Below are 27314 nucleotides of genomic sequence, written 5' to 3' on the forward strand. Positions count from 1 at the left end.
CCACAGGTTCAGGCTGCACTTCAGGCACTGGAGAAACTAGGTTACTTGTGGAACTGCCCCATTTGTTGAGTGTCAGAACTACCCTATGGAAAAATACTGTCATTTCTTTAGTGACAGTAAAACCAAGCAAACCCTCTGGCATAATTCTGTAATTTATAGGTCCTCTGAAATGCACCTCTGAAAAGTGAGAAGGAAATAAAATGATTATAAAACTTGGTATTTGTTTCATCCTGTTCCGTGACTCATCCAGTGATATTCCTTCAATTTCAGATATTTTCTTACGTTGTTTTATAAGGTGCTTATCTACTTTATCCCCTGTGTCAGCCCCACCCCTGGAAGTGAGCTATTGGCCTAGATAAATGCCTTTTTTTTTTTCTTTCAAAAAATAAACATATTTTGAGCCTTGATACTAACACTTGTGGAAAATGAAAGATCAAGCTGTGTATTAACATCTGTTTCTTAAATTTCAGCTTTAACAGATAGACAGGAAAGTGCACTGATTGAAATAATGCTTTGTACAATTCGGCAAGCAGCTGAATGTCATCCGCCTGTGGGAAGAGGAACAGGGAAAAGGGTAGGAAGCAAAAAGCTACTTGTCTAGAGATGTGGGAGTGGTTCTGTGGGGACAGTGTGGGAAGAAGGAAAAGTTTGTAGGCTGTCACTGCTGAAGGGACTGAATTCAGAAATTCAGCTTCAGTCTCCACAGCCTCCAGTATCTGACTACCTGGCTAGTTCACTTTTTCTGGACTTTGGCACATGCTTAATACGGTTTGGACTGCTGCATTTGTTTTTACTATTAAAGGTAATACAAAATTGATTTTGGAAGAAGTATTGATTGGAAAGGAGAACAAAAATCAATGTTTGGGAAAGCTAAAACTATTTTCAATTTGAAAGAGCAAAATGAGAGAAGGGAATATAACTTCATAGTCTCTTTGGAAGGAGGACAGTCCAGCAACTGGCTTTTCTCTGATGATATAGGTAAACCTGTTCTAGATTGTCGCTTCTGTTTTCAAGATAATCTCAGTAGTATTAGGCGTAACTTTGAATTGCTGGTTTTTGAGTGCTGATTTTTTTTCTTTTAAATTGGCCTTTTTTTTTTTTTTTTAACAGTGATATTTTACAGTGACATTAGAAGGTCTGTGTACCTCATTGTCATTTCATTAATTATAATAAAACTTTCTACCAGAACTTTTAGTTGTAAAATCCTCACAATACCGATATTTCAGGTGCTGACAGCAAAGGAGAAGAAAACCCAATTGGATGACAGGACAAAAATTACTGAACTTTTTGCTGTGGCACTTCCTCAGTTGCTAGCAAAGGTAGGTTTAATTCCATTTCTTGCTGATGGACTGTTGTTGAAATGTTAAGTAGTACAGTTTCTGTATTTAACTATATGACTTGCACAGGTCTTCATTTTTTCTTATTACTCTTTATTAGTATTTGATCTATAACGAATTGTGTTTTCCAAGACTCTGTCATTTAAACTTTTTCCTTGTCAATTTTACAGTATTCTGTAGATGCAGAAAAAGTCACCAACTTATTGCAGTTGCCACAGTACTTTGATTTGGAAATTTATACAACAGGGCGATTAGAAAAGGTAAAGTAACATTCAATAACACTTAACACAAAAGGAGATAACCCAGAATTTAGACTTAGTCACTGGAATTTCAGTCACCATTGTACACATGTTGTTTTTGTGTGAGACTTGGAATTTATCGTAACCCTTATTGAGAATGAGACTTGGACTTCAGGGCTGTTACTGGCTGCAGTTCTTACACGTACTGAAAGAGTTGTCTAAGGCCTGTCTGGCCAGTTTTAACTGAGAATCTTGCCAGTTAAATGAACTTTGTGTGAGAGCATTTATTGTTGACTTATGGTCATGTTTGAAGGTATGCTGCCTGACAGACAAAGCTTGTAGAAATAGCTCAGTAAGTTTTCTTTTTCTGATCAGCAAAACTAATAAACCACCATGTTAATTGCACGAAAAAGGGCAAGACTTCTAGACCACAAATTATGTAGTTACTGCTCTCATTTTATCTGCTGTGATGATGAAGTTGGTGTAAGCTCAGCTCTACTTTCCCCTTCTCACATGCACTGTTTTGTGGTATTGTGAAGGAAGTAGCTGGAAATCATTAGGGTCAATAAGTAAAAAGATGTTTAGTTGACAGCATAGCCTAGCAGTGACGGAGCAGCAGTGAACAGCTCAGGTGGAGAGGAGGCTTCTTCTTAATCTTTGTCAAACAGCTTTTTATTTTACTCAGAGGCTTCACCAGCTTTTTAGAAGTGTATAGTGTTCCTTAGCATAGTTACAAATGTAATACATTGAATTTATCTTTTAAAATTCCTTAAGGTCTATTAAAAATGCATAAGTGTGTGTGTGTATATATATATACGAATTCTTTTTTTTTTTTTTTCCCCATTCATCTTTCTTGTAGCATTTGGATGCCTTACTGCGACAAATCCGAGATATTGTGGAGAAGCACACAGATATAGATGTTTTAGAAGCCTGTTCAAAAACATACCATGCTCTCTGTAATGAAGAATTCACAATCTTTAACAGGGTTGACATTGCAAGAAGTCAGTTAATAGATGAACTGGCAGACAAGTTTAATCGACTTCTTGAAGACTTCCTGCAAGAGGTATTTTAATGTGCACGATCAGCTTTTCCTGCCTCTGTAAATATTTGCAGTATGTTTTTGTTTCTTCTTATGCAAGTCAGGGTGTTAGGAATGCGAACTTCCCTCTGACTTTCAAAACTGTTAAGCACAACAGAAACACAACAATGTCATTGCTGCGATTATGTGAGCTCAGACTGTTCTTTTCTATTAGGACAGTGAGTCTTTTAATTTTAATCTCCTTTTGACAAGCGTCTTTTGGGAATTTGAAATAAGTTTCAGATAAACTATGAAATTGCATAAACTTTTCACCTTTTGTTTTTGAAGCTTGTGTTTTTGAGAGATGTAGCATTGCAATTTCCCTAGGATTCTCCTCAGATGTACTAGTTGCTAGTCTTTGATTGCATGTTGCTGTTGGTAAATATCAAAATCTCTAGAATCCCCCTCCCTTCCTGAATGCAAGCAGATGCAGTTAATAGTTTAAAAATCACTTTGTTCCCACACCATTCTAATCTGAAGAGTGAGAATTTTCTGATACAGTTCTTCACTATGTGGGACCTCAGACATTCAGACAAAACTTGTTTCTTCTCTTCCCATCTGTGATAAGGAGGATGAGAAGTGTCTTTTTTGAGAACTTAATTATGAACACTTCTCAGATGTAGACTTATTTTATCAAGCTTTGCTCCCATTCCTCTTGCTTATTCGCCTGAGCTAGGACTCCACTCTAAAAACCTGAGACATGTGTGGACTATGTAAGCAATGTGCCTGGTAATCCATTTATTTCCCCCTTTGTGAGAAAAAGAATGAGAGGTAAAGCAAGGAAATGGAATGTCAGACAGTGGCCTTGAAGGAAAATGGTAAATACTCTGGGAGTGTTGAAATCCGTAGTGCTTTGATAAGGTTGTGCAACTGCAGAACAGTAAGAAGCATTGGACTTAGAATAGCTGTGATACACTGAGGAGGAGTTTCTGTGACCTTAGATAGTTTATCCTGTGTACTTCAATAGATACTTTTTGGACCCTTTCTTTTTTACTCCTTTCTCCAAGTGCAAGTTGCTCAGAACTTGTGGGAAAATTAGCACAAAACACTTCCCTTACCTCTCTCAAAGACTTTTTTTCTGTGATAAAAGTAAGATTGAGGTACTGACCTGTATGTAGCCCATCTAGTCCAGTATCTATTGTCTGACAGTGGCCTCTGCTGGATTCTTCAGAGAAAATTGAGGCACCTACAATAATACCTTATATTCTGCTATTGTAGACTTTTTTTCTTTTTCTCCTCCTCCCCTATTTCTCCTTGTGCTGCTGACTATTTCTAAACATGAACTGCTACCTTCTCTCTCAAACTCTTTAACTCTTCTAAAAGCAAATGTGTTGATGATAAATAATTTAGATGTAGTTCTCTCTCTTGGGGAGAGGTGTTTGGGGTTTTTTTGTTTGTTTTTTGTTTTTTTAGATCCTAAGTTCCCTAGTTTGCTTACCATACATCACCTGTGATATCTTCCTGTATGATTTTTAAATAGGGGGAGGAACCTGATGAAGACGATGCATATCAAGTCTTGTCAACACTGAAGAGAATCACCGCTTTTCACAAGTAAGTAGGCTTCTGCAAGCATATTTCAGGGCTTGTGGCGTGGGAGGATTATTTTTATTTGTTTTGAATTTGATAACTTCGTAAAGCAACTTGGACGGGTTTTTTGTTTAGTGTGAATGAGAGTTGTGCAGAACATGATGCATTTTGAATATATGAAGAAATATATACAAAACTGAAATATTTGGAGGTGTTTGGGTTTTTTTGCTTTGTGTTTTTTTGGGGGGGTGTGTGTTTGGATTTTTTTGGGCGAGAGGGTGTTTGGTGTGTTGTGATGTTTTGGGTATGGGGGTTATTTTTGTTTGTTAGCTTGGGGGTTTTTTAGACCAGTTAAGCTTTAATAGTTCTTAACATCAAATTGCAGAAATAGTATTAGTTAAATTACATCTTTGCTTCATTTCTAATGCTTCCAGTGCTCATGACCTATCAAGATGGGACTTGTTTGGCTGCAACTACAAGTTACTGAAAACTGGCATTGAAAATGGAGACATGCCAGAACAGGTCTGTTGTTAAAAACGTGTTCTTTAAGTACAACAATAAATAGCTTTTGTTGCTGTCTTTTTTTGGCCTTTGTCATCTAATGCGTTTTTCCTTTTGATTTCAGATTGTTATTCATGCACTGCAGTGTACTCATTATGTAATCCTGTGGCAGCTAGCAAAAGTCACTGAAAGCAGTTCCACAAAGGTATGTCTTGTTCCAGTTATATTAGTAAATAAATATTTGTATGTGTCTACAGTGTCATCAAGTGGGAACTGTGATGGAATTAAGAGTAAGATTTTTTTTTTATACTGATACCGACCTAAATATGCACTTAAATTCTTCAGAATTCATAGTTTTACTAGTAGTAGTTGCTTGACTTTTAAACCCTCTATTTATCTAAATTGTTATGTTTTTATTATTTAAATGTCAATATTATGTTTAATTTGACAGAATCTTAAAGTAGTTGTAGTAAATAAATGCAATACCTATTAGACTGGCACAGTGAGAATGCTAAGGAGGGTTAGAATACCAATTATAAAATACAGTATAGTTAGTCTTATTACTCAAGTAGTAGGTTTGAATTTGTTTGCAAACTGAAGTATCAGTGACAAGTTCATGACATATAAGAATTTGCACAGTATTTTTACTCCTCAGTATGTTGCAGTCAAACTTTGCTTTTCATCAGTCTTTTAAATGTGTTGTTAAATAAAGACATGGAAAGATTAAGTTAAATTTCAGGCGCTCTCAGGGAATAATAAGAGGGCCTGTTCTGGTTCTATGTATAGTAATCTCGAAGGGCAAAGCTCTGGCAAATGTCATCTTTCTAATTTCACTTCTTGAAAAATCTTGGAGGAAGGATTAAGGTTTCTTGTATCCACTGGCCAGCATTGCTTAAAGAGGGTGATGAAGTGGTTTGCTGTGTGACCTGCCTAAGGAAAATGGTTTATGAAAGGCTAGCAGGTTAGACCAGAGTTCCTAAGTGCTGAAACAGTTTGATTTCTTTAAAAAAAAAAAGTTATAATCAAACATGCTTTCTCTGGAAGCCTTCTACAGTCCTCTAAGAAGGGCACATTTTGTGCTCTCTTCATCAGAAATACACACTGGAGTTGCACTTTGTTGTTGGAGTTACTGATAACACATCCTTTATATGTCAGAGGTGAAATAAGTACATTCTTCAGGTTTTTTAGACACTGTAATTGCCATGCTTATAATTAATTTAAAAAAAAGAAGTTGAAGGCATCTGTTGTAAGTTACTAGGGAGAAAACAAGGAGAACTCACAACATAATTTATAATCAATAAATTGTAATTTGTAATTAACAATCCATTATTACAATAAATTAATGTGAGCATGTATAATTTTTTTTCCTTTATTTTAGGTTGTAGTAGTATGAGCTTCTCATAGATACAGGGGTGGAGAAGCAAGCTGTGTCATTTGTACTAACATTTTTTTATAACAACAAACACCTTTGAGATCCTGGTTTCTTTTTTTTTTCTTTTTCTTTTTTTTTTCTTTTCCTTTTTTTTTTTCTTTTTCTTTTTTTTGGTGGGTTTTGTTTTTGTTTGTTTTTTCTTTCTATCATGTTGAGAATGCAATGAATATAATTGCAGCCTTACTGATTCAGTAATTACAATTCTGAAGATCTGTTAAATAAATGTGAACTTCTTCAATACTGGCTGGCTAACTAATTTACTATCTAGGTTTTAATGGCTTTTGGCATTTCCAAAACCAAAAATATCAGATATGAAGTGGATACATAGATTGTTGAGAACCACTTATGTTGAGTGAAGGTTTTGGAGGCTCTGTTAGCTTATGTTTAAAAGGATAAACAGCAGTCGGAATTGTTTGTGATAGTGATTGAAGCTTTCTCACAAGCCTGATGGCAGAAACTGAGCTAAATACTGAAGCTAAGTTAGAAATGAAGATTAATTTAGCTATTTTGCAGTAAAATATAATTTGTAATACTTTCAGCAGGGATGAAAAGAACTTATTTGAAAAGTGGTCCTTTTTTGAGACCATTTTCTTTTGCTGTAATAAAATTTGGTAAATTAAAGCTCTCATAGGTTTAACTTCTGAACCACGACTATTTTATTATATTTAACTGCTCGTCTTCTGGCAAATATACCAGGTGCGTACAGAAGTTCCATAGATTTCTATTCAATGCCAATGAACATAACAGCAAAGAAGTTGGAGCGCAGAAACAAAAGTGAAAGAAATGTGCTGTGCCTAAAGTTTTGGGGTTTTTTTTGTTCTGTGACAAAATTAACTGCTAACTGCGTGCTATTTGTGAACAGGTTGACTGTATGGGAATTAGCTTCATAATATAGGCTGCTAAAATAAAAGACTACATAAATAGTTCAGTTTTTATTAAAATTTAAATGAATAATTCTCCACGAAGGAAAGAAAATATTTCCCATGTGTAATTCTCTTAATATCAGTGTAGTAATCTGAATGGAGAATGTTGAGAAAAGTTTTTATATGTAGTGAAGGTGTTCTAAAATCATATTAAATTTGTAGTCAAGAAGCAGCTTTGCTTTTGTAGTTCATATTGAGATTAAATGACACATTGTACCAGTGTGTTACCTGTGTTCTTGAAGGGAGAGACTTGTTTTGGTTTAGATTCCACGGAAAGCTTTTAAACTTCTCTCAGGGGTTCTTCTTTGTCTGGACTGATGCTGGTTGCACAGTTGGTCTTTTGTAATACAATTTCCCCAGTTCTACATGGGCTAAAATCTTCACATGACTGAGTAACACCAACAATGCTGCATATGGGGATGGTATTTGTAACAGTTTGATACTTTGTTTGCTCAATAACCTACTTGTCTGGAAGTTATTGCAATACTTACAAAGCTACTTTTTTTTTTTTTTTTTTTTTTTTTTACATTGGAAGGGGGGAAGAAAACCCCAACTCTTGTCTGACATTTTACTTTACCCTCAAACAGTGAGTTTAAAAAAAGATACCATGCAGCCATGTCTGTTTTAGTTATAAGCAGCTACCTAAAATTTGTCCTCTAGGTTGAAAATACAGAAATTTAAAAGGGAAAATGCTTTTGCTCTGAGTTGGTGTGTGTATGTGGGGGGCATTGGTGGGTTTTTTTAGGGATTTGTTTCGTTTTTTTGTTTGTGGTTTTTTTGGTGGTGGTGGTGGTGTTGTTACTTTTTTTAATAAATAACTTCACTATTTTCATGCAAACTTCCATTTCTTTTTGTGGTACACAGCATGACAAAATTGAGGAAATTGCTTCTTGCTGTTTGTATTTGTAATAGTGATTTTTAAATAATGCAGTAGACTTGAATGTTACCACTACATATGAGGTCTGTGGTGGATAGCTCTGTGGACATGGGTACGCTAAATGTGACTATACAGTTGAAAAAGACTTACATGAAATCCTTCTCTTTCCAGGAGGATCTTCTACGTCTAAAGAAGCAGATGAGAGTGTTCTGTCAAATCTGTCAACACTACCTGACAAATGTAAACACTGCTGTTAAGGAACAGGTTAGTGACTGTTGTTGATCCTTGTAGTTTGCTAATATTATACTCTAAAGCAGCTGAAAAGTTCCCCTTGCTAATATTTTTAGCGCTTAACTGGGAATGCGATGCATCTTAGATGTTTAGGCTGAATGCCCTTTAAGTCTGAATACATACTGTACTGGTATGCTTGCCTTCCTTTAGGCAATTCAGGTAGGATTTCGGAATCAATTTAAACGTCATTCTTTCTAGTCATTTTACACAGCATAAACTTTTACTCAAAGGGGTTGTTTGTTTGTTTCTTTAAATAATGACTGGGCAGGCTCATGGTAGAAAACTCTTTTGGTTTGCAAGTTAGGTGGGAGAGCTCCGTTTCAAAGCTCTTGCTTACCCCGTGGTCATGACACCACCGATGGAGCTGGTTGTGGGTTCGTAGACTCAGAGCTGGAAGACCTAAGGACAGCTATTGAAAAGAGAGAAGTTATATTTTTTTAGTTCTATCTTTGAATGCTTTTGCATTCACACATTTGTACTATGATTTAAATGCGGCCATCTACTGAAGAACTGTGAAGACAACTTTCCTCCTCTTGCTGTAAACCTGTGAGGACATACAGGGGTAACTTCTCTGTGATGCTGCATGCAGAATATATTCCTTAGTTCTGCAGAGTCCCAGCATTTTGGGAAATCCCTGAATCAGGAGAAAAAGAATGAGTCCTTAACATAAGTGTGCATGTATTTATACATGCACATGTATGCACTCTAACCTAGAGGATTTTCTTGTTGGGAAGTGGTATTTTTTTATTTTCAATTGTCACCCTTAGGTACAGTCCAATGCTGATCAGTTGTTAACAGCATTGTTTAGAGATATTTGGAGACTGTTCTAGCAAGTGCGTGAAGGCCTCAACAATGATGTACTGCTCAGTAAAGATGTGAACAGTTTTCATTTTACCAGTTTCATGGTCAGTCTCTCATACAGTTATCCTTTGTGGGGGAGAGCTTTAGATGGAAGTTCTTGGATATTTCAGCCATAAAATGTCTAAGTATTTAGTTCATGCAAGTAGTGCCTGATATTTCAGGCAAGAGACAAGTCCTGGCTTTTTTGAAGAAAAATGCAGGCATGAAGGTTTGGGGGGATGTTTTTCATTTTTCTTCTGTTTCAAGAAGAGTCGAGACATCATCTTGGGAAATACTTGAGTTCTGACGGTAGCAGGGTCAAAGAAAGAGGTTAAACTGTAGAGGCTGAATCTCTTCCAGTCCACGGTCAAATAGTTCTCCAGCCAGGGTGCTCACAGGAGTTTCAGGTTCCAGCGAAGAGCACAGGTTACTGATAGCAGGAGTAATTCAAAGTAAATGCCTTTGACAACCTTCATGTACTTCTCTATGGGGGAAGGGCTAGTCTGTCTTCTGAGTGTGTTTTTTACTTAAATAAATAGAAAGCCAGAGTGGTTTTGCTGCTAAAGGCAGTAATAACATGGTTGAGCTTGAAGTTGAAAATCTAGTCGGCTGAGTTGCACAACTACAGCTTTTCAAACTCTTGCTATAACAAGAATATTCCTGGAACTGAATAGTCATGTTTTATGTCAGAGACCTATCTAGTGTCAAAAATCACAAGGTTTAGGGTGCGAAAGTGTGAGTAACGAAAATTACTGAAGCTCTGAGCAGGTCTCTTTAAAAGGCTGTGTAACTCTGAGTCAGGCGAATGCTCTAGAAACCAGAAGTGCCTCGGTCACATAGGGCACAACAGCCATGGCTCTGCTTCCGTTCCCTCATCTCGTGAAAGGGCACAAGGGACTTCAGAGGAGCATATGTATTTTTGTGATCAGGAAATCAGTAACATGTGCTTTGAGGAATTAGAGAACAGATCTGTTCACTAAAATCGGAAGTACTTAAGAGGTTAGAGTTAAAGAGAGGAGGTGCAGCACTAAGCAGTGTGGTGCCTTGGTCTGTTAGTTTGAAGAAGGTCCGTCTGGGTACCAATACATGTGAACTTTCTGGGGAGGTGGAGTACAGGCATTTTAAATCTGATGTCAGATGCACCAGTTAACAAGCAAAATGAAGAGGTAGTTGCTCTTTTGGAAGCAAGACATCAGGATTTAAAGGGATTGAATGACCTCATCTATTAGACGTTTTACAAATGTGATCAAAACAATTTTAAAAAAGGGAAAGAAAAAAGGCAACTGTACTATGGTTGGTGTCCACAAAATTGTCTAGTGACCTAATGTAGTATCTGTCAGCACAGTCTGGGAGCTTCAGGCTCCTCGCGTTTGAATCTCACAATGTTCTGATATTTGGTTGGCTTCATCTGTGCAATATTTTGATTTGGAGACCCAGTCTTCATAGAGCAGCCTCCTGTAAGAAACGCTGCACATTTTGACTTCCAGCTGGCCTGTGGTTCATTAGGACTTAAGTGGCCTGTGTACACCATTGGGCTCTAAGTATTCTCTTAAGTGGAAATATATTATTCTAAATAAAATCAAGTTTCCAAGCAAGTATTTACTAAGGTTTCTTTTTAATAGGCTTTCACAATTCTCTGTGATGTGTTGATGATCTTCAGTCATCAGATTATGACAGGAGGACGTGACATGTTGGAGCCACTTGTTTACACTCCTGATTCTTCATTGCAATCTGAACTACTCAGTTTTATTTTAGATCATGTCTTCATTGATCAGGATGATGATAATAATAGTGCAGGTTTGTACAAAACTTACGTTTCCTTGATATTATTTGCCTTCTAACTAAGGTATTTGTTTCCCTATGCTTTTTTTGTTTGTTTTCCTGGCATTGATAGGTGTTTGTGGGCACAGAGGTAGGTGTGTCTTTTAGACGTCAGCAGCCAATTAAAGCATTTATGTTTTGGGGACATAGAGGATAATTGTGGTAAAGGTTTGGTGTAATAGGCACAAATATATATGTCTCTATATCAGGGAAGGAGATTGGTCAGTGGGCAATGAAATGCACTGCTGTCAGAATTGATACTTGATTTTCTGAATCCTGCCTGTTAGCCTACATCACTTTTTATATAAATGCTTAAATATGAAATATTTAAGCCTGACAGTTTTCATATTCTGAACTCTTTCCAGATGGACAGCAGGATGATGAAGCTAGCAAAATCGAAGCATTGCACAAAAGAAGAAATCTGCTTGCAGCTTTCTGTAAACTCATTGTATATACTGTGGTGGAAATGAACACAGCTGCAGACATTTTCAAGCAATATATGAAGGTAAATCTGAAGCCTAGTAGTGGTATTTCATAAAACTGCTAGAACACAGTAGCTGTGGATTTTTTAATAACTGCTTATTTTTTACCTTACAAGATAACTGATTCAAAATGTGAAGAATTCAAAACTCCAGAGTCAGTAGTTTGTAGGCCTTTAAGAGTTCTTTTTCCATAAAAAAAGGAAAAAATGGCTGAGATTAGTTTCACAGTTCCAGTGTGTGGGTAGCGGGAAGGTAGGAAGGAAACCCGATAATTATTTTTACGTTGTTTTTAATAGATCTATTTTCTTATCCTGATTGATGGTATATTTTTAATTCAGTTATTAGTTTAGCAGGCCTTTTGAGAATCTTCTTACAAAGATCAACTCCATGATGTCTGGTCTCATCAAATAACCTCTTTCTATCTTATTTTAACATAAAAACCCCATTTGTGGCTCCTGGGACTCACGGCTGCACAATAATATGAGTTCTCATTTTATGAACATGATAAATCTTTGCTCCTTGGTGATTCCCTTAAAAAAATAAAATTTGAGCAGTCCGCCTTTATCTGTCTGAGTGCCCTACATGTATTTCGAATCTCTAAATAAATTAATTGAGTACTTACTGAACCTCAGATACTTAAAGAACTGAAGAGGCAACCATTTTCATTGGAAAAATCATGGCTAGGAAGCCATCCATAAGTGCTTCCTTTCAGCAGAGAAAATAGAAAACTCCCCAACAGAGTTATAGGAGTTACTAAAAAGATTAGATTCTAATCTTGTACCCTGAAGGGGTGAACATGTGTTATTAACAAATGTGTCATGGCCTTGAAGATAAATAGGTCATTCTGCCTCTAAAGTAATATGACAAGAATGAAAAGAAGTGGGTATATTCTTTCTGATTTGAGGTTTTAAAATCATTTTGGAGGTGTTTTAGGATATCATTTTGAAGATGTATTCATCAATATGTTAGTTTTTTTCCTTTTCAAAGTGGTGATTGTTTGGGTGGTTTTTTTTTTTTTGAAATAGCAACTCCTAGATGTTTTCTGAAGAATTCAGTAGTTGTAATGTTTTCAACTGAAATCAGAAGTTAACTTTTTTAAAAATTTTTTCTAGTATTACAATGACTATGGTGATATCATCAAAGAAACGATGAGTAAAACAAGACAGATAGACAAAATCCAGTGTGCTAAAACGCTTATTCTTAGCTTGCAGCAGGTAAGAATGGTTTACAATATTTTTATGCTTGAAATTCCATATGGTAAATCACATCCTGTTGTTTAACAGCTAGTGCAAGGTATTAATGAAGAAATTCTCGCAGAAGGTGTGGATAAATAGGTCAAAATTGAAGTGCATTTTCTGCAACTATCCAAAAAACTGTCAGGCTTCCTATACTTAACACTTTTCGTAGCACAATATTTGCTATGAGAGAGGGTAATAAATATGAAATGAATACCTCTGTGATACCTTCTTAAATAAGACAATAGTTTGAGTCACATACTCAGAAATGTGTTATGAAACTGCTAATTTACTTATTCTTGAACAGATAAACAAGGGAAAATGCTTGCTGTCTGTGTGGTGGGATTTTATGGTCTTGTTTGTGGGGTTTTTTGTTTGTTAGGGTTTTTTTGTTTTGTTTTAATGTTTTTGGTGGTTGGTGGTGGTTTTTTCTTTTTTGCTTTGATGCTTTTGTTTGTTTTTTTTAACTATTCTGAGGATCAATGGGAAGTTTTGGTAATTCGGTATTTCTTAAGACTGGGTAGGGGCTTCACCTATCTTTGAAATTAAAACATGATTTAGTGCTCTCTTGAGTAAATGAGCTTGTTTGTGTGGAGACCTGATGAATTCAGTTGAGGTGAGAGTTGGATTCATCTGCTCTCATGATCCATCTGCATGAATCTTATTTACAGGCTCAGAACAATAAAGCCCTATCCCTGCAAACTGCTGTAATCCAACAGATCTCAGCTGTTGTTGAAAGGAACAACTTACTCCAGTTTGTCCTCTCTCTGCCCACACCTTTTTGTCAGTACTAGAGGTCATAAGCGACATAGTGGATATAGATCTAGATATTGATCCTGGTTGAGAACTAACCAGGAAAAGTCTTTAATGAAGCCCCTGAGCTGGTTTATTTGTGTGGATATTACCAGTACAAGGGAGGATGAGGCCTTTCCTTTTGATAGCAGCTTCCGGTAGTAGCTGGTGCAACTGCAACATAAAATGTACAACTGAATACTAAATTTTCTTAGAGTTTGTGCTGACTTTTCACCAGAGTTCACAAATTCTTGTGATATTGAGTAAATGGTCTCCTTATTAGTCTTTTCCATCTCATGAATAACCAGCCCCTTATATTTTAAAGGGCAGACAGAGAAAGTTAATGTTGTAAGTACAATTACGCAGGTAATAGGGAGGCTGTTACACAAGCCTAATATGGCAATAAGAATAGTAACATGAGAGGACCCAAGTATTATGAAACAAACAAAAAAACCCCCGACGTGTAAAGTTAAATACGTAACTAGCATTTTTTCCAGGAAAACTTCTTTAAAAAAGGAACTAACAAGAGAAGAAATACTAGAAGTGTTATTGGATGAAGGGAATAGCTAAGTTGCAGTAAGCCTACACCAACATAAAAGTATGCAACTATGGGCCCAAATTTATCTGTGAATGAAAAGTTAATGTTCATAAACCCAAACCAGACTTACTAGGGCTATTCAGTGTTACATGAGAGAGTGGAGGGTGTGTAAGACAAACTTAGAAAATAATAGAAAAATTGTTAAAGAGAATTACAGTCAAGTTCGGTAGAATGAGAAAAGGATTGGTCAAAGAAAAAGATTGTAAAGTTCAGGGTGTTCAGCTTTGCCACCTATTGATGAATAGTTCTAAGTGTGATCCTCGGTGACAAAGTTCCTGGTGTCTTTGGCAACTTCCCTGAAGACATGTTTCCATTTTAGAATTTCTTCATTATAGTTATATTTTGAAAAGATACCAAAAAAAAAAAAAGGATTACAAAGTAATAGTTTGACAAACTAGTAAAGACCAGGTGAGAGTTTACTCCCATTTATTTCTTCTCTGTTAGCGTACGTATCAAAGAACCCTACTAATGTTCAGTATTTTCAACTCTAGAACACCTCATTTAGGGAATTGCTGAAATCTGTCATTCAACATATTTACAGTTTGACGTGTGTTTGGACAGTGTGTATTTCAAGGGTGAACTCTGAAGTGCAGACTCTTCAAGAGTAGCTTTCACTTGGGTCTCCTAAATCTCCATGTTTGTCTTTTGGGGCCATCAAATTAAGGGGGGAAAAAAAAAGGGGGCAGCAAACCACTTTTTTACTGAAAGTTAACTCTGTGTCAATTGGTTCAAAGTTTGGCATAATTTTTTAATAAATGAAAATCTCTCTTTTCATTTCATACAGCTTTTCAATGAAATGATTCAAGAAAATGGTTATAATTTTGACAGATCGTCACCGGCATTCAGTGGCATAAAGGAACTTGCTCGACGTTTTGCTTTAACGTTTGGATTGGATCAGTTGAAAACAAGAGAAGCTATTGCGATGTTACACAAGTAATTGTGTACTTTGTTTTACTTCCCTTTTTGTAAACGCTTCTTGACTAAAGTTAACATATCTTTTCAGTCCTCCAAAATCAGTTTATTAATACAAAATGCATCAGCACTAGAGATTGTATAACTTATTCATAAATTAGGAGATGACAGCAGTTCTGTCCCTGATTGAAACACAGATGTTAAATAATGTTGATGTTCTTGAGCATCGTTGTATAAGCCTGTAAATGACAGCAGTGTTGATGCTACTATGAAAAAACATTTTGAATGTTTTATCTGTAACAGTTAGAACTGATCCACTTCATTGTCAGTGATGATCATGGTGGCCTCATGCAGAAAACTTAGGACTTTGCACTTTATGTAATTTAATTTGTTTTAATTTTTCTTAGGGATGGCATAGAATTTGCTTTTAAGGAGCCTAATCCACAAGGTGAGAGCCACCCACCATTAAATCTGGCATTTCTTGATATTCTGAGTGAGTTCTCCTCCAAACTTCTCAGACAAGACAAAAGAACAGTGTAAGTATTTCCTAAATGTTCTTAATAATTGTAATGATAACCATAAAGACATGCATCTGAATAAATATGTGTTTATGTGTATTGTATTCGCCTAAAGTGGAATCTTTGGCACATCAAGATAATTTTACACAGTGCCGTCAAGTATAATCACAAAGGATAAATTGTATTTATCATTGTTATTCTCATTTTATGGTAGGTGAACAGAAATTATATTCTGCTTTTGCTGCTGTCAGGCATTTTTGTTAACTAGATGAGGAGCATTGGGTGTCTTGACATGTTAATACCTTGTTACATATATTTTGCATCTTCGTAATTATTTTTTCCATTTAAAGGTATGTTTACTTGGAGAAGTTTATGACCTTTCAGATGTCTCTACGAAGAGAAGATGTGTGGCTTCCTCTCATGTCCTACAGAAACTCTTTATTAGCTGGTGGGGATGATGATACTATGTCAGTGATTAGTGGAATTAGTAGTCGAGGATCTACAGTAAGAAATAAGAAGACAAAGCCAGCAACAGGGAAACGGAAAGTACCTGAAGGTAGAACTTTTCTCATTTACTAGAGTAGATACTCCTATAAACTACACATGTCCATCCCTCTTTGTTAGCTTGAGTGAATTCGTATGCTTTAATGTATTTTTTTAAAACAAGATAACTACCGTGCACGTCTCAGTGGTAAAACTATTCATTTGAAGAGTCTGAATAACATAACACTGATTCCAAAAAGGAAATAAAAGCATTGTGCTGCATTAAGTCACAAAATACAGAAGTCTTTTAAATACTCTAGCCTGTGGTTATAAATCCAGACCTTTTGGGGCACATGTGAGACTTTGTGGCACCAAGTAAATAAATCAATTCTCAGGAAGCGGAAAGCACATGCATTTCAGTCATGTTTAAACATTCTGTTCTCGGCTAGTTTGAATTTACTGGTGTCCTGTGTTTCCTTCCAGCTGAAGAAAGCAGCAGTAGTGACAGCATGTGGCTGAACCGAGAGCAGACGATGCACACACCAGTCATGATGCAGACGCCTCAGCTGACTTCCACAATAATGAGGGAGCCCAAGAGATTGCGACCTGAAGAAGGTTATATGGGTGTCTATCCTATGCAGCCCGAACACCACCAAGCTCCGCTCGATTACAAGTACGTAGATGAGTAGGTCTGCTTTGTGTTAGCGTTCATACACAAAACCAGTTCGTGTTTAAAATAGAATAATGGTCTTTTTAAGCACGCAAGTAACGTGGATGTTGGCTCAAAGGCAACAGGAAGAAGCCGCGCGACAACAACAGGAGAGGGCAGCGATGAACTACGTCAAGCTGAGAACCAACTTGCAACACGCTATGTGAGTGAGAGTGGAATGTTTCCTTCAGTGGTTTGGGGAGGGAAGGTTTATTAAATGAGGTGTTACTCCTGTATCTTTTAAGAGGGATACATATTCTAGTTCTTGACTGGTGTTTTTCTGTGTTTTAAAATTTTAGGTTGCCTTAGAAAAGCAGTGGTAAAAGTGCATGGTGATGCATTTAGTAGATAGATCTGTTTGATTTCTTGCTTAATTTAGAACTTAAATTCTAGAAAAATTGAACAGTAGTGAACTTTGTAATAACGGGAACTGGTTATTCAACTGAATGCTATCTGAGGCAGATATATATAACCAATGCAACATGTGAAACATCATCTTTATATATTTCCAACTGCAGAATCATTTTTAGAAATAGAAAATTTAGTTTTAAAATAGGTGTTCAATGTGTGAAGCAGAAAGTTTCTGCTCAGCTTAATTCTGCTTTTTTTTCTGCTTTGACTTTTGAGTTGTAACTTTAGAGTTCAACTGCTTTTTTATTTTAAAGTATACATTTTGAAGAAACTACTGTCTTCAGTGTTTCTGTGATTGATTTGGATTTTGTCTGACCTAAACTGACACCAAAGTTGAAAGGAATCCTCTAGTACCAGTTTTTGTAGAAGTTTGCAACCCAAGCACACAAAAACCTTGTAGGGTCCTTCATGTTGTAAAAGAAGATGAGGGCAGGCTAATGTTTCTTAACGGAATGCTGTCCTTCAGAGGTCGTACATTCTTACCGTGGTGTCATTTCCTTCATCATGATTCATCACAGGTGCATTTTGACATGCACACTAATGAAATTATGTTCCAGAGCTAGTTAGCTAAGGAGGGGAAGACTAGTTTTAGAAGTTCCCTGCTTTAATGAAGACTGTGTGGCTCTACAAGTTGTAGTACAAGTTGTAAAGTAAAACCATGGACATAGTATTGAGGAGCTTTACATCTTTCCCCTACTTGCTTTTAATTCTTGAATACCAGTACTTCATGCACTATAATTTCGGTAGATGGTTTTTTTTAATAGAGTGACACCAGTTAGTATCATTAGAATGACTCCTTACTTTTCTCATAAAGTCTGATGTTGCATGTAGAAGTTGTGAGGGTGAAGGACTGTGTGGGAATATCTGAAAAGGGATTTATGCATCCCCTTCATTGCAGAGACGTTCCTCCTTGCCTTGTCATAAGGCAGGAACAATTTTTCTTTAGGCAGCAAAACTTCTGTTCTGTCTCACTTGAGCATAAATACTTGCATGGAAATCTCTGAACTAGATGTAGCTTGGATCTGCATATCAATTCTTGCAGCATCTCAGGATACCCATTTAGAGATGTACCACAAGGTTCCATAAGTTGATCTTTGTTAGCTGTTCTTCACTTTCTTAGTATCTTCTAGAACAGGGGTATCAAACTCATTTTCACTGGGGCCATATCGGCCTCGCGGTTGCCTTCAAAGGGCCGAATGTAATTTTAGGACTGTAATAAATGTAACTGCTCCAACATTTATATGGTCCTAAAATTACATTTGGCCCTTTGAAGGCAACTGTGAGGCTAATGTGGCCCTCGGTGAAAATGAGTCTGACACCCCTGTTCTAGCTGGTTAAATACCAGCTTGCTTTAATAGTAGTTATGCATTTATTTAATTACTTAATTACTTTTCTGTCTAATGGAAGTGTAATTTGTTGGCAGTTCCTTACTGAATTAGCTTTTAAAATATTCAGATAAAACTTGATTTGGTGCTAAAAAAGATGCTTTTTCTTTTCATTTCAGTCGACGTGGCACAAGTCTAATGGAAGATGATGAAGAGCCAATTGTTGAAGATGTGATGATGTCATCAGAAGGGCGGATTGAAGATCTCAATGAAGGCATGGACTTTGACACCATGGACATAGACCTAGTAAGAAGTTGACTTGTCTTTATAGTGTATTTTGGATTTGTGTTTCTGCTTTTTCAAGTGGGATATTTGAATCAAATTTTCCTTTTGGTGAAACAGAAAAATAATTCTTATTGATCTCTGTATTCTTAAATGGCTGTGCCACTATGTGTGTACAAGTGCCATCTGTTCAAACTGCCATACAAAAAGCAAGAGCACTTCCTGCAATAGTAATGAAAGATGAACATTTATCCTCAGTAAATTTTTATCCTTTGAGAGTTCAGTTTCATTTATTACAGTTTAAAAAATCTTTTTTTTTCAGAAATTGCAGTTAACATGTTTATTTGCTTGCTTTCTAAAGCCACCATCAAAGAACAGGAGAGAAAGAACGGAACTAAAACCAGATTTCTTTGACCCTGCTTCAATCATGGATGAATCGGTAGGTTAACTTACATAAGAGGAAAATGCTGTAAAATCAATCTTAAGGTTACAATACTCTCTTATTTCAAATTTTAAATGGAAAGAACGCAGTCTTTAGATTGTCTTCATTAGCTTATTTTGGCAGACTGGTACAGTCAGTGAAATATTTTATGCTGTAATTCAGCTTCATAAATTCTAAGGTAGTCAATGTTCTTTGCAAGTTCATAGGATTTTTGTCCTTAATAACTTTATATATACAGCTATGTAAAAATCAAAAGCCTTTGAATCTGAGAAGAAAGCACATCCGGTACGGAAAAGACCCTTGCAGAGGTTGGCAGCAGAGAGCTTTAGAAAAAAAAAGTGCATACACAATATTAATGGCAAGTTTCCTGTTGTGATGAGCTTAGTTGATTGACTGTCATTACCAATTGTCAGCATTGGATGGTTTGCGTGGGTTTTTTTAGGTGGTTTTTGGTTTTTTTAATTGGCATATTTGCTTTTGTGTGCATAAGTAAGATACTGGACAAAATAGATAATAGAGATAATACAGATATCTGTTTATAGAGATGAGAGGTATTTTTTCTTTCCATATAAAGTTTTAGGTCCAAAAACATCCGAAGTCTGTAGTTTCTGCTTGCAGTTGCCCCTTTTTCCGACCTGATAAATCTGCAGTCTCTATTCTCTTTTAAAAAATCTGCATGAGGGATTCCTTCTGTCTTGAACCACTTGTAATGTATGCAGCCATTTTTGACCTTGTGTAGCTGGTACAAAATTACACTGGAAATAACAAGCTGCAGCAAGCCAGCCGAGGACAGTACAACAAGGCTTCCTGGGAATCTTGGACAGATTGCTGGAATTTGGAAGACGGTTGTGTATTTTTTACAGTATTGTTGCAGCATGAACTTGTCATGGGACAAAGAAGTCTTAAATACTGTTTTAAATGCAAATCCATATATTTTGTACCAGTAGGCCTTTGCTTTAGTACTAATGAATCAGATTAGGTTGTGCATCTAGCTGTTGTGTGTCCTGTTCTCGAAGTAACACCAGGAAAGTGTATCACCTGTTTTCTGATGTTCTGGTTTAAAATAGTACTTCCCCTCCCCTTCTTGATTTTTTTTAATTGATTGATTTGTGAAATACCAGCCATTTTTATTCTGACAATGCTGAAAATTTGGTCTTCTACAGGTGCATTTCATTGACTTCAGAAACCTTTCGGCTTTTGAGTTTCTAAAACTAATTAGGAATAGTTTTAAGAGGTTTACAGTTAGCTAGGGTTTCTTTCCTGTTACTTTATCTGTCATTCATCCCCCCCACGTGAGCCCGGGATTTGGTAGGCCTTAGCTGCACTGTGGGAGTGTCACCACACGATTGCAGGCGGTGACAGTGGCTTTGCTCTGTCCTGCCTGGGTTGTTCCTGCAGAACACCCTGGGTGCTCTGCTCCGCACCCTGGGGTGCTCAAAAGAGTTGGGACCGTCAAGGGTCACCCTCTAGCAAACCGGACACTGCAGAAAACAGCCGCTCTTTAGTGTAAACCCCGCCTAAATTCATTTAACTGCCTACAGGAGGAAAGCTCTGCTAATAGTTTAGGAGACAACGATAGTCTGTATAGAGTCAGAGCTGAATTTATCAGTCAGCATTTTAAATGGAGGGGAAGAAAAATCATAAATGCAGAAGAACTTTCTCTGGATAAAGTTAATTTGCTTTACTAATATAATTTATTTCAGAAGTTCATTATTCTTGGAGTTGCACTTGTTTTTAATAGACCTAGACATAATAAAGCTGTTTAGTTTATTCAGATGCACATGGTTTATGATCAAAATTTTAGTCTGTCTTCTCATTTTTTGATGTGTCCAGTTATTTGCTCTCACCAGAGGCAGTTGTGCCTTAGTGTGCTATATTCCATGATGCATCTAAAGTGAATTCAATACCAAGAACAGTAAAAATTGGTTTGTAAACAGATAAATGTGAACAGCAGTGTTAAGGTTCAGAAGAATTAAGTCTCTTATGGCTCTTTCTGATTTTATAAAGTCCTATAAAAGCTAGGCCAGTCGTAAGATCTGGATCTTCTGAGATTGTTATTGGTTGGGTTTTTTTGGCATATCAGTGGTGATACCTACTTCCATTGGCATACAAAACAATATGGTTTGATCCCACATGGGAAGTGGAAACTGATTCTTTGTTTCAGGAAAGCTTTTTCTTCACTTCATCACAGAGTCTCCTGAAGGACAGTGTTTTGATTTTTACCTGATTAGTGTTGTTTTTTTTTTTTTTTTCACTGCCTTCCTGACAAGGGCGATATATTTAATAGGAAGTATTAAGTTTGTGTCCTGGCTGCTGCGAGATGACCTGTTGTTTTTTATGAACACAGACACAGCAGCAGGCAGTGTACAGAGTGTTTTGTCCCAGACTGCTGGAAACTACACACTTGATTTCAAATTAAGACCTAGAAAATGCCCTTGTAAAAAAAGTCTAAATTAGGCAACTAACTAAAAATTATTTTGCAATTATTACCTAAAATAATTAAAGCACAGTCTTTATCACATTCCTACTGGATCTAGCTAATTTCAAGTGTGGGAAAAATATTTTCTAATGAATGAGGTGCCCTTTGCATATTATTGCATAAATCAGAAGTGTGGTAAATCTGGTTTGGAAGCAAAATAAACTTGTAATGCCTTAACGTATCTTGAAGTGTCTTAATCTTAAATCATATACTAATTGTTTTGTTTTTGTTAAATGTGTAGTAGACTACAAATTGACACCATTTCTAACTTTTTTTTTAGGTTCTTGGGGTGTCAATGTTTTAATACCAGAGCAACAAATAAATCAGTGGTGAAGTCATTTTCTAAGTGGAAGAGGAAGTTTTTCAATACAAAATTGTGGTAGATACAGTGAAATTCTGAACAGATTTTTCTCTAAGGAGAATGACATGCTTTCAAGATCAAGTGCATTGAAGGGGCAGTTTTGTTTGCCTGAAAAAAAAAAAAAAGATGTAAAGGACAAGTAAACAATTTGAGGATAAGCTACACTTTTTGTTGAGGAAAAAAAAAAATCAATATTTTATTTATGTGCTATCGGTTTATTTCCAGATCATAAGAAGTGTTCCCTCTGAGTTTTAATCTAACAGCCTGAGAGGTGTTTGGTACAGATTTGAGCCCCTCTCTGTACACTTGCTGGCTATACTAAATAATCACAAGCTCTGCTGGATTGCTGTTTACATCCATGAACTGAAATAGATGGATTGGTTTTCTTACACGGATAGAACCAGAAGAGTGTCAGTATTTTAAATTAAATGCAAACGTCAGCAACAGAAGGTTTGTATTAATTAATCATGGAAAAAAACCCGCATAAACCAGAATTTGAACAGCTTTTTAATCTAAACCACACTTTTATTCCAAAAGCTTCATGCTAGCCTTCTCAGAAAGGTCCATAAACTACGAACTACCGGAAAGTACCAGATCTCAGTCATGCTTGCCCATTACCAACCCTGAAAGTTTGCTTGTCCTTTAAGAAAAATGTAATGTTGTGAAATTCCTTCCAGTAGTGCCACTGTATTTTGTCTCCAAATAAAAGAAGCTTATTGTAGTATGTTTGCAGAAAAATTCTAAACAAAAATTATACAGCTTATTAGAGTGTGGGAATAGGGATCTAAATTTTAAATAAAATTATATATATATATAAATTGGTGCTGATTTTATAATTGCGCAGTTTGTTTAGTTTTTTCTTACTTTTAAATTCCAACTTAAAATTATGAGGTTTCAGAAATATATTGAAAGTTTAACAATGTTTAAAAATAGAAGAGCATGAGAATTCATGCTTTAAAAATGATTTTTAAATTTGTATTTTATATTGTTTTATCTATCTGTCTTTGCAAGCAGTCTTCAGGTTAAAGATACTTCTAACAGGTTACAGTACATTTCCTCTGTATGTAAATTAGATTGGATAATAGAAATTCATAAACAACCCATAATATTCTTTGAAAGCTAAGCTTTAAACTTCATTTTGTGTCCATTCACAAATAAATTAAATTTGGTCTAAAACAGAAAGTGGATCTATGCCATTTTGACATCGGCTCATTTTGCGAGGCTTAGGCAGCTAGACATCATTTTAAAGGAAATATTAACTTATATTACATATGTATATTTTTTGTCAGTTGTCTCTCAGTTCTTGAGGTATATTATTTTAATCATTCCATGCCTTAATATGCTTGCAATACAATAATCTCCCCAAATGGGTGAATACAAAAAGGCTTCCTGTTTTTAGACTCAGAAATTAAACATTCGGCTGTGGTAGCCAAAAACCATAGATAATCTAAAGGATCATGATAAAATATAATTATTTTACTAAGTCATGGGGTAACAACAAACTCAAAACTAGATCTGCCTAACTCATTTTACATAAATAAATACTCTCATGTCTAAAAGTACTGCCTATATTGTTTTTCACACCACTGCATTTAATAGAACTGCTGAGAGGACTGTATATATGATTTTAAACTTAAGTTGATTTTTCTTACTCTTGAAGGAGTGTTTCTTTGTGAAAGCAGTTCTTACAGCTTTGTTTTCAACCAGCTAAAAATGTTTTATATATTTACCTTAACCTGTTGTCCTCCACATTCTATTGTCCTAATTGTACTGTTTTCTGATTTGTATTTATGTCTTGAGACAGTAACTTTTTGAATAAAAATAAACCTGCAGTATGTTGTATGTTTGATCTTTTTAAATCGGGGTTAGGGGAGGACAGTGAAGAAGGGGGTGTGAGTAATGCAAATGTTATGTTTATAGAAATCAAAATCTTTTTCCATGTCTTTTAAGTGTTTGTCTCAGAGTTGGGATAATGTATGAAAAACTGCACTGTTTTATATTTGTAATAAATTGTACAAGTTTTTAAAATGTGAATAAAGCACTAATTGGGTAATAATTTAAAGTAGAAAAGTTAATGCAATCATGATTGTTTTAAATATGCTTTAATTTGAGATAACCTTGTTAAAAGAATTAGTGTAAATACAGAGTGAGCTTTTCATGAGGTTAGTACCTGCAAATAAAATTTTTAAAATTTGTATAGAACTTTTACATGCCAAGAAATCAATGGTTAATTATTTTTGTGTTATGTTTTTTTAAAAGTGTATCGATAGCCTTTCTGTTTGTTTCTGTTTCTTATTAACTTTTATCTGACATTATTCAGAATGCTTTTGATTAAGACGTTGGAGATATTGTATATAGTCGAACTGAAATACCACTAAAAGTGTATGCTACTTTCCATTTCTTAAATTTGTCATACACCTGATAAACTTTTTAAGCTGAATTGACAAGTCAGCAAGGAAATGAGGGGAAAAACCCTAACCAGCTCTTCCCCTCCCAGTCCTCTGGCTGTGTGTGGAAACCTCCTTTCTGTTACAAGGCTTTTTCAAGGAGTAATTTTAAAATCGTAGAGATAATAATTCTAATACTTGCTAATGTAACTTCGAGTGGTTTTGGTTTGTTTTTTTTTTTTTTTTTAAATTATTATTATTACAAATGTTCGTTCCTGTCTCTAAATCCTGCTGTAAGGTCAATAGTATCTTGTGGAAAATGGTTTTAGTAGGCTCTAAGTTTATAACTCAAGACAAATAACTTCACTATACAATGTAAAGTCTGTTCTAGTTATACCATTTTGATACAAAAGCCTGTAAATGAAAGAAATTTGACTTTTGAAAACATATGTGGTTAAAATGTAGAAAACAACAGACAATTCTGAGAAAGTAAAGCCTGTCCTCTAGTTTACCAGAGGCCACAGAGAAGATATTGACGCAGAATGAAACTCAAAGGAATAGTCTTCTCGTATTCTGTACAAAGTATTTCTTGACATTAAACAACCAAAGACAATACGTAAGACATTAGCGATTGCTGTTGTTTGTTTTGTTTTTCCCTTTGGGTGCTGTGGTGCTGATTCCTGTAGCTTGTTAGAGCCAGTAAATCCCCATCTTCTCTAGTCTCAGTATAACTAAATAATTGCCTCTTTAAAATTCACTCTTCTCTGTTTTCCTGATAATTTACACAGACACTTGGGATTTCAGGGTACCGATACTATTAGCTTTAACTTCCTACCCATAAAAAGTCTACTGAGATTTTTGAGGTGCTTTGATTCACAATAGTGTTTTGCTGCTTTTCAACCTATAGCTACCTTATTTTTTTTAATAGCCTGATGAATGTCACGCCTTATTCATGCTTTGAAGCATTTGTCAAAATTGACAATTTGTTTTTCAGAATTCTTTTGGTAAAACACAAATTGGTTCTTCAGAAATGTACTTGTTCCTGCTTAACTGCTTTAGTTTCATTTTCTTTAATCAATTGATGGTACTGAAATGCAGCTAATGCCGTTCCCGCGTTTTTCTCTAAGCAATATCTAGTATCAAGATTGTTTAATTTCTGATATCTGTTGGCATCTGAAAGGGACCATATCTTTGGAGGTGGATGATGACACGTACTTGGAAAACAAGGTAACATAGGACAATACTGTTCTGTAATAATAATTCTGTTAAAGTAACAATTCAGTGTCAATTTTGCCCGTCATTTTCTTCAGCTGTCTCTCTCCCTTCTTCATGTTGCTGAGCTCTCTTGAATGTATGTCTTTGATAATTTTTTTTTAAGTTTTTAACTGCTACACTTGGAGTTATAGGATCTCTGTAAATTAGTGCCTTCCAACTAGAGATGCGGTTGCTGTTGTTGTTGTGGTTTTTGTAGCCACTGCCAGATTTTGTAGATGTAAATCACACTGGCGGTGCAGTGGTTCGGAGCTTCGAATGTGCCCCAAGAAATGGCCCGAAGCGCGTGGCGGTGATGGGACGGACGGAACCCCGCGGGAGAACTTCCCTCTCCTGGACACTCTGTGCAGTTCTCTGTGCCGCGGTCATGCTCCCCAAACAGGCTGGGGAGTTTCTGCATGGCTTTTCCAGCGTTTTTGGTTGGAGAAGAGGAGGAAAGGCCATTATGTTTTTCCTAGATTAACTATTATGTCGAAGAAAAAGCTGGAGTTAGCGGTTCTAAAAGTAAAATTTGTGTTCAGCTCGTAAGAGCTTGAATTCTGCACTTTTAGAAAAGCCATTAAATGAATAAAATATGAATCAAAATAATAAAACCTATAGGGGTCCTAGAAAATCTCAAATTAGGAAGGGGATATGAAGCTCGTAGTTACTTCATGAAATCATTCAAGTAATACAATACAGTTTTGGAGAAGTCGATTAATTAGTTTGAAGACATTTTTGTGGTGTTGATAGGTGATGACAGGTCAGATGGATGTGAACAGCAGCAGCTTGTTTCAAATTTGGTAGGTAGGCCGTGGACGTTGCTAGAATGCTTTCCTGAATAAGCAGCCAATGTCCCATTTATTTCCATTCTTTAGGAGTGCCTTTGAGAAAGCTGGAGATTGGTGGTGTTTCTTGGTTGTGTGTTTTGGTTTTGTTTTTTCCCCTGGATACTAATATTGTTATGATTTACTTGTCAGAATTTTAGCAGGGTGGGTGTCCTTGTGCATATTCACAGAACCACAGAATGTCAGGAATTGGAAGGGACCTCGAAAGCTCATCCAGTGCAATCCCCCCGCCGGAGCAGGAACCCCCAGATGGGGTTACACAGGAAGGTGTCCAGGCGGGTTGGAATGTCTGCAGAGAAGGAGACTCCACAACCTCCCTGGGCAGCCTGGGCCAGCCTCTGGCACCTTCACTGAGAAGTTTCTTCTCATATTTCAGTGGAACCTCTTGTGTTCCAGTTTGCACCCATTGCCCCTTGTCCTATCGCTGGTTGTCACTGAAAGAGCCTGGCTCCATCCTCCTGACACTCACCCTTTATATATTTATAAACATTAATTTAGCCCTACTCTAGATCGCTCATTCGATACACTTGACCTTAACTGCAACTTTTTCCCATGAACCTTTTTATCAGAATTCCCTGTGACCTCGGTCGCCGGGCGGCGTTGCCCGTGGTTCCTGGGAATCACCCACCGCAAGCGCTTCATGCGGTCGGTGCAGGGAACGAGTTGGGTTGGGCCGGAGCTGTGGTCGTACCATGGGGCTCCCGCTCATCCCCTGACCGTGTGCTCGGCCTCCGCGTTTGTCCTGCCTGGCAGCCCCGCGTCAGACCCCGCTCACTGCCCCGGCTGCCTCTGCTTTGGCAAGAGCAGTTAAACCACAGCTCTTGAGTGACGTACGTGCAGATCTCTTATTAACACTCTCTTTTCACCCGTTTATATTCCGTTGTCTTCTTTTTAGATTGCTGAACCCCACCAAAAGCAAGAAAGCAAACCACA

The 27314-nt window shown here is 36.5% G+C and overlaps 1 protein-coding gene across 5 annotated transcripts in view; it reads left to right on the top strand.

Moving 5' to 3' along the window:
- STAG2 (STAG2 cohesin complex component) overlaps positions 1 to 24063 on the top strand; it is a 77783-nt gene extending 53720 nt beyond the window's left edge. For 3 of the 5 annotated variants that reach the window (XM_065643008.1, XM_065643010.1, XM_065643009.1), the window contains exons 16-34: positions 471 to 574; positions 1227 to 1319; positions 1508 to 1597; positions 2436 to 2639; positions 4135 to 4205; positions 4616 to 4703; positions 4807 to 4887; positions 8086 to 8178; positions 10668 to 10842; positions 11232 to 11371; positions 12461 to 12562; positions 14758 to 14906; positions 15293 to 15421; positions 15754 to 15959; positions 16370 to 16559; positions 16645 to 16758; positions 18511 to 18637; positions 18975 to 19052; positions 21815 to 24062. In XM_065643008.1, the coding sequence (XP_065499080.1) occupies positions 471 to 574; positions 1227 to 1319; positions 1508 to 1597; positions 2436 to 2639; positions 4135 to 4205; positions 4616 to 4703; positions 4807 to 4887; positions 8086 to 8178; positions 10668 to 10842; positions 11232 to 11371; positions 12461 to 12562; positions 14758 to 14906; positions 15293 to 15421; positions 15754 to 15959; positions 16370 to 16559; positions 16645 to 16758; positions 18511 to 18637; positions 18975 to 19052; positions 21815 to 21838 (2258 nt within the window). In that variant the 3' untranslated portion in view covers positions 21839 to 24062. Of the gene's footprint in view, positions 1 to 470; positions 575 to 1226; positions 1320 to 1507; positions 1598 to 2435; positions 2640 to 4134; positions 4206 to 4615; positions 4704 to 4806; positions 4888 to 8085; positions 8179 to 10667; positions 10843 to 11231; positions 11372 to 12460; positions 12563 to 14757; positions 14907 to 15292; positions 15422 to 15753; positions 15960 to 16369; positions 16560 to 16644; positions 16759 to 18510; positions 18638 to 18974; positions 19053 to 19629; positions 20001 to 21814 lie in introns of those variants that run through there. The other 2 variants (XM_065643012.1, XM_065643011.1) reach the window with 2 other exon arrangements.
- Positions 24064 to 27314: the final 3251 nt, after the last annotated feature.

This window comes from Caloenas nicobarica, chromosome 12 (assembly GCF_036013445.1).
Source record: "Caloenas nicobarica isolate bCalNic1 chromosome 12, bCalNic1.hap1, whole genome shotgun sequence".
NCBI lineage: Eukaryota > Metazoa > Chordata > Aves > Columbiformes > Columbidae > Caloenas > Caloenas nicobarica.